This window comes from Thamnophis elegans, chromosome 10 (genome assembly GCF_009769535.1).
Source record: "Thamnophis elegans isolate rThaEle1 chromosome 10, rThaEle1.pri, whole genome shotgun sequence".
Taxonomy (NCBI): domain Eukaryota; kingdom Metazoa; phylum Chordata; class Lepidosauria; order Squamata; family Colubridae; genus Thamnophis; species Thamnophis elegans.
The window spans coordinates 46,156,367-46,163,467 of record NC_045550.1 but is presented as its reverse complement, the minus strand read 5'-3'; the positions used below and the strand labels follow the sequence as shown (position 1 = coordinate 46,163,467).

At 36.9% G+C, this 7,101-nt stretch overlaps 1 protein-coding gene across 1 annotated transcript in view; it reads left to right on the top strand.

The window, feature by feature from the left end:
• The first annotated feature begins 3,009 nt into the window (after positions 1-3,009).
• The window catches only part of DHX36 (DEAH-box helicase 36), a 30,333-nt gene continuing 26,241 nt past the window's right edge, over positions 3,010-7,101 (top strand). The window contains exons 1-3 of the mRNA XM_032225305.1: positions 3,010-3,312; positions 4,451-4,569; positions 5,833-6,049. Of these exons, the coding sequence (XP_032081196.1) occupies positions 3,109-3,312; positions 4,451-4,569; positions 5,833-6,049 (540 nt within the window). The 5' untranslated portion in view covers positions 3,010-3,108. The remainder of the gene's footprint in view (positions 3,313-4,450; positions 4,570-5,832; positions 6,050-7,101) is intronic.

Here is a 7,101-nt window from a genome sequence, read left to right as displayed (position 1 = left end):
TTTGGTGGGAAGTTAATAGGAAGCAGCAGCAGAAAAACAAACAAACAAGATTAGAAATAGAAGACAGAAATGTCTGGATTTCTCTAAAATTCTTTGGGTAAGAATTAATAGCAAGTGTATAAAATATTTTAAGTCCTCAATTCTAAATTATTTCTAAATTATTATACTTCTTTTAAATATGTTTATATTGTGTGAAGATTAGATCTGCAAAGATCCTTCAAAAATTTGTTCTAGATGTAGTTCCTAAAAATCTTTATTGTTACTGCTGTTTTAGTAGCAGGCATATACATAATAAACATTAGCTGCCCAGAATCACTTGGCTGAATTAGGCAGCTATAGAAATTGAATGAATAAATAAATAATTTAAGGGTAACATATTCTAGACAGCTGAATGGTACTGCAGGGACCTTTGACTTTTTCTGATACCTGTTATTATTCCGCATCCTTAATTTCCTTTGGGGAATTGGGGGCTCTACTACATCAGTCAGCAACAGGGAAGTAGCTACATGAAATGGTAGGAAAATAAATTCTTTGAAATATGAGCTAGAAGATGACAAGAAACAGCACTTAACACAAGTAGAATTAATGGTGCTCATCATGTCCATAGCAAAAGGTACATTAATTGCCATTAAAGCTGAAAATATTCAGTAATTATTTCAGAAAATGCTCAGGGTTCTGATTTTAGCATTATACAGAACTGTAATGAAAATATCTACTTGAATACTCATCCTTTCCAAACATCTTGTACATCATAAGTTAGTTTCAGAATGTTTGACATTTAATAATAAATTAGTAATTACAGATGAAGACTCAAAGTGAACTTTATTATAGCTGCAGACTCAAAATGAAATGTATTATATGGAAATAAATTATCTTAACCAATTATTATGTTGATTTATTCTTATTCGGTATAATTGAAAATGAACTTAGAATCTACTGTTTTTCTCACTATGGTTCCCTATTTTGGTGTAATGGTTAAGATACCAAGCTAGAAACAGAGAAATTGTGAGTTCTAGTCCCACTTTAGCACAAAGTATCTGGTTGTCTTTGGATCAGTCATTCTCTCTCAGCCCTCAGGAGGAAGCAACAGAAAACCACTTGCCAAGAAAACTACAGGAACAGTACCAGGAATCAACTCGAAAGGACAAGCAAACAAACAAAAATCAGCACTATATACAAAGCCACATTTCTAATAGCAAAGCATCCTAAGCTCTGTGCCTGAAGGGATGAATGCCACTTTCGCATTCCCTCACATTATTTTTATCTTATTTCAGTTTTATAACAACTGGTTTAATAAAGTGCATAGCTAAATGTCTATGGAGATTGTCAGTCATTCAGATCATGGTTGTCTCAAAGGAACTTTTTCAAGAAGCAACTGGACTTTCTGGTTTTTCTTTGAAGATGTTTCACTTCCATCCAAGAAGCTATGTGTGTTCAAAGGAAAAAAAAACAGAAAATCCAGTTGCCTCTTGAAAAAGTTCCTTTGGGACAACTGGTTTAATATTTGAGAACTTTAGAAAATTCTTATTGAAGAAGGGTGAAGAGAATTCTTGCCTTTTTCCTATAAGAAATAGGCTACGACAGCTGCTTCAAAGTGTCATCCACATGCATTTGCACATACAAACCTGACAGCTTTATTCATACCTTTCCTATCCTTCTGTCAGAAAATCAATATCTGAGTGAACATGTTTACATCAGCTATTGAAAAATGTAAAATGGTTAAGATTCTGAACATATCCTTGACTGTAATCATTAGACATATTTTTCTTGGTTCTGCTAATCAAAATTCAAAATCACTACACAGTACATGAAATGGAAATAAGAGTCTAATTGTATTAGCAAAGGCATTACAATGTAATTTTCATAAATAAGAGTTTGCCTTGATTTATACCTACTTTCACTGAACCTTCTTTATCCACTGACTAGAATGATAGGCTTAGCATGAACTACACCTATTAAATTGCAGCTATTACATCACGGCTTGCCATTTGAGACTGCTGTCTACTAGGAGCACTTCTGTAATGTCATTGTCACATAATTGTAATTGTCACATAATCATGGGGTAAGATTGTCTATTTTGAAAAGTTGCAGACCAGGATTTTATAAATTAAGACGTATAGAACTACGAGGTATAAATGAAGTATAATTTAAAAGCGGACCTGAAAGACTGCACATCCTTACTGCATGTTGAAAATATATTGCGGACTGTTGCAATTCGACTGTTAGGCTTCCCAATTGGCAAAATGCTCATTATAATCATTTTCAAAAAAAAAAAAAAAGCCGGTGACCCAAAATGATATCTATAAACCTTCATCCCTTTCCCTGTGGAGGTGCCATACCAAAGCTTTCCCCTTCTCCGATTCGCGTCTAGGCTGCGATTTCGCTGCGATTTCCTGGTAGTCTCACATCGACCCCACAGCCCCGAATAAGTTGGCAAAATGCTGCCGCTTGTTAAACCGGTGAATATTACCACTTAATAAAAAGGCTGCGATTGCAACTACAATATACCACTCTGGGTGAGGCTGGACCAATAACACCTTTCGCTGAAAGTTGAAAATAAGCTGAAAATAAGTTGAAGCATTGAAAGTTGAAAATGTCTAACGTCCTTGTCCTACTGTCCCCATTTATTTGTACCCATTTCCCGTGTTCTTATTCACGTTTATTCTTATCCCTATTATCTTATACATGAGTGGCAAGCTAAATAAATAAAAATAAATAAGATTCAAGCGCATAAAAAGTACGATTTGGTGAACAACTCCCCCCCCATCTCCTTGCCGAGCAAATCCCGACCGCCGCTAGAGGGCAGCAACGCCTCTACATCGCGGATCATTCAGCCGCGTTCTAAATACTAAAGACGCGCTGGCCAGGGAATTCTGGGAACTGAAGTCCACACATCCTTAAAGTTCCGGAGATTCAGAAACGCTGTTCTTTTATAATGCCCATTGAGCGGCGTTTGCGCCTGCGCGCCAGCCTTTGCTTTCCGAACGGAAGTTAATAATCTTGTGTCAGACCGGCTTGAGTCGGTGACCGGTTTTGCTTCCGGAGGTCATTGCGTCCGCCGACTGACAAGAGAGTCTTAACGAACTGCGCCTCGGTGACGGGTTTACAATGAGCTATGAGAACCGCCGGGCTTGGGGCCGCAGGGGCGGGCCCCGCGCTTCACAGCCGTCGTCCTCTTCTTCTTCTTCCAGCGGGGGTGGAGGGGGCGGCGGCGGCCGGGGCCGACCTCCTCCTCACCTGAAGGGCCGCGAGATTGGCCTGTGGTACGCACGGAGACAAGGCGAGAGAAGCAAAGAAGCCGAGAGACAGCAGGTGGGTGATGGGAAAAGAAGAGAAGGAGAGCTCGGTTCTCCCTCAGTTGGCGATGCGGGGTATCCCTTCGCCTCAATTAAGGCCGTTTTCCTTGATAGACTGCGGGGCCTTGAAAGTACGGCCATGAGTTCGACTGAGGGGGCTAGGGAGTTGCTGCTATAGAAATGACGGTGAAGTATGTGTTGAACGTGGGAGACTCTTCAATTTATCTCTGGCCTTTGAGGTTCAGGTATTCTATGAAAAGGTAAGAGAGAAAAAGCTCTTACCTGTTTTCCATCTTCAAATCAGGTTATTAGAATCATAGACTAACATAGTACACACACACACACACACACACACAGAGAGAGAGAGAGAGAGAGATTGATTCATTATTTGTCATTTTTCCTAAGCAAAACAAACTTCAATTATTGTTACCTTTGAACCTGTCCAAGGTCTTTTGATAATTTGGATAATTCTCTCCTGGATTATTCTCTGCTGAACTAAGGAGAAATTTCCTGACATAATAGCAGTGTTCCGATATCTCAGGGGCTTCCAGAAAGAAGAGGGAGCCAAACTATTCTCCAAAGCACCTGAGGGCAGAGGACAAGAAGCAATGGGTGGAAACTAATCAATGAAAGAAGCAACTTAGAACTAAGGAGAAATTTAGAACAGTTAGGACAATTAATCAGGGGAACAACTTGCCTCCGGAAGTTGTAAATGCTCCAACACTTGTCTGAAGTGTTATAGGGTTTCCTGCCTAAGCAAGGGGTTGGACTAGAAGACCTCCAAGGTCCTTTCCAACTCTTATTCTTTTCTGATTTTAGTAGGTCCTTCTGTGTACAGGGTATCAAGTTGAACATTGTAAAACAGATGTGGTTATGTAATGATATTATCATGCAATTTTAGCTTGTGGTTTTTTTCCTGGCATTGTCATTGCCCATCTGAATTTGGGGGCACATAATGTAATGATTTATAGAGGAACAAAGATACTTCTAAGAATGGCTCTGTTTCTTTTCACTACCTATGCCACAAACTCTGACATCCTCTAACCACTACCTATTGACACTTTGGATAACATTGGTCAGTGAGACAGTTAAATCCAAAATAATATTAAATACTGCATGTTGAATGTTTAATAAGATACATTTTATTTACATAGAGAGCTGTTGTGCATATGGATGAGCGCAGAGAAGAACAGATTGTACAACTGCTGAATACTGTCCAGAACAAAAATGAAAAAGAGCAGGAAGCTATGTCTTGGTGGTCTGATGAAGAAGGGTAATAATAATCTTTTTTGTTTTAGACAAAATTACTTTATTTTTCAGTAGGAATTAGAAGCTAAGCAAGGACAGCTTAAGAATGATAAAACAAATAGTACAGTTTGATCTGATTTCATGTCCTGACTGCAGATTAAAAAAAATGTAAGTTTTGAGATCATCTGATTCAATCCCCTTCTCCGTGTATCAATTTACTACTATCCCCAACTTGTGGCCATCTAGGTCCAGTTAATTAACTCCAGTGAAAGGAGAGTGAACCATCACCTAAGACAGTCTGTTCTAGTATTCAATAGTTCTCACTTTTAGAGTTTTCCCCCTCTGATGTATGATCAAACCTCCTATCTTGTCATTTATACCCTTTGTTTCTTACCTGTCTTCTGCATTAAATCTAAATGGAGTGGAATGAAGTGTATGTAGTGTAGTATACATATAGGTAGTCCTTGTTTAACAACCACAACTGATACTGGGAAGTCTGTTTTTGAAGCAAAGCGAATGCTAAATAAAACTAACTGCTTATGAACTTCAACATTTCTTTGCTCTTCAGACCTGTGAAGGTTGTAAATGACGATTGGTTATAAAGTTACTTTTTCATTGCTGTCATAATTGCAAATGATCGATAAGCAAGACAGTCACTAAACGAAGACTGCACATATACAATCATTTGTTTATTTGCTGTTGTGAAGTATATAATAGAGCCTTTTGGTTTGAGTCATTGTCCATTGGTATTGGCAATATCAGACAGACAAATTAAGTGAACTTTTGGTATTTATTAATGAACATATTAAATTCAAAATGAATTACTTTAAATTATGTGATAACTTTAGACCTGTGTATAACTAACATGCTGAAGTTTGATTGCCTATGATGATAATGTCCTTTACTGTCTTATTCTAAATACTATTCCCAACAGTTTCTCTGAATGTTGTATCCATTGACAATAGATTTTTTTTGTATCTGAATTAACTAGTCAACAGCCCACTGAGATCAGAGAGATAAGCACATTATGTTATACCTTACACATATAATTAAAGTTTTAGACTGCAGCTTATTTGAGATAGTGATGTAGGCAGAGGGAGAATGCAGATTAATACAGGTGAAAACAAAGTACAGATAAAATTTGATTCTGCAAGATTAATTGAAATTAATAGCATCTACTTAATTGTAGATAAGCAAATAGTTATAGATCAGACTTTTATGTTTAAATGTACATTTCAATAACATGCACTTTTTTACAGTAAGAATACTTACAATTATTCTTTTCCAGCTGTGCAAAGGAGATTCCTACTAAAACAAAGCCTGTGGTGGAAAATCCTGTTGTGGAGAAGGCTCCTGAAAAGAGAAGGCCAGCAGTGCAAAAATCATTTCTGGTTCAAGATTCAGATTATCTCTTACAAGAAAATATGCCTGATAGTGACTTAGATGAACAATTTAAAGAAGAATTGAGAAAGAAAAAGTCTGATTCAAGATATATTGAGATGCAGGTACTGAGGTTTTCTGAATGGTAGGATGCTGTAATTCAATAGAGCATGAGGTATCAATCTCAAAAATCTAGAATCACTTAATGTATGACTTGATATGTATAAAATTATAGCATTTTTGCTTTCAGTCAAGAATGTTCAACTATTGAAGTTTCATACTTCTGAAATCCTGTTGGCAATGGAATGATGATATGGAAGTGAGAGAAAAAAGTAGTTTATATATTAATCTCTACTTGGAGTTAATAATTTTCATAATAATATAGAATCCAATAAGTGTTAGAGTTGTAATGTATCTGGAAATGTTCTTGGTGTCTTTGTAAAATAAAAGAACAAAACTTACTAGGCTCAAGGAACTCATGTATTTGGCTAACAAGTGAGATAAATCTATAGGATTATGAATTATGCCTAATTAGACTAATTAGAGGAGATATGTAAGTTCAATTATGTCTCCTCTGCATACCTTTGGGGGTATCATTTTTGTTTCAAACCAGTGTTGTTCAGTTAACAACTTCATGTGTAAAAGTATGTGGATCTCAACTTGCTACTAAGTAGGGTAAGCATTCGTTTTCTCCTTAAATTAGATAGTGAGTAGCTGATATGCAATAGGCAGTTTTCAGAGCTTTAGCTTACTTTGAAGGATCTTGTTGCAGTCCATGGTATTTTCACTGAGGCTAGCACTCCAGTGATGTCACCAACATGACTTAGAGAAAGGTATACTAAGATATCTTTTTAGTAAAGATGCTGTCTCCTAAATATTTGGTATACTTTGTCTTGTTTCAATAATTTTCTCAATTTATGTATAATAAAAAATATTAAATGTAAAGATAAAACTGAAATCTATTGAATATGGAATATCAGGGAATTTACACTATATTGCCAAAAGTATTCACTCACCTGTCTTTACTCGCATATGAACTTACTGTAAGTGACATCCCATTCCTAATCCATAGGGTTCAATATGACGTCAGTCCACCCTTTGCAGCTATAACAACTTCAACTCTTCTGGGAAGGCTGTCCACAAGGTTTAGGAGTGTGTTCATGCGAATTTTTGACCA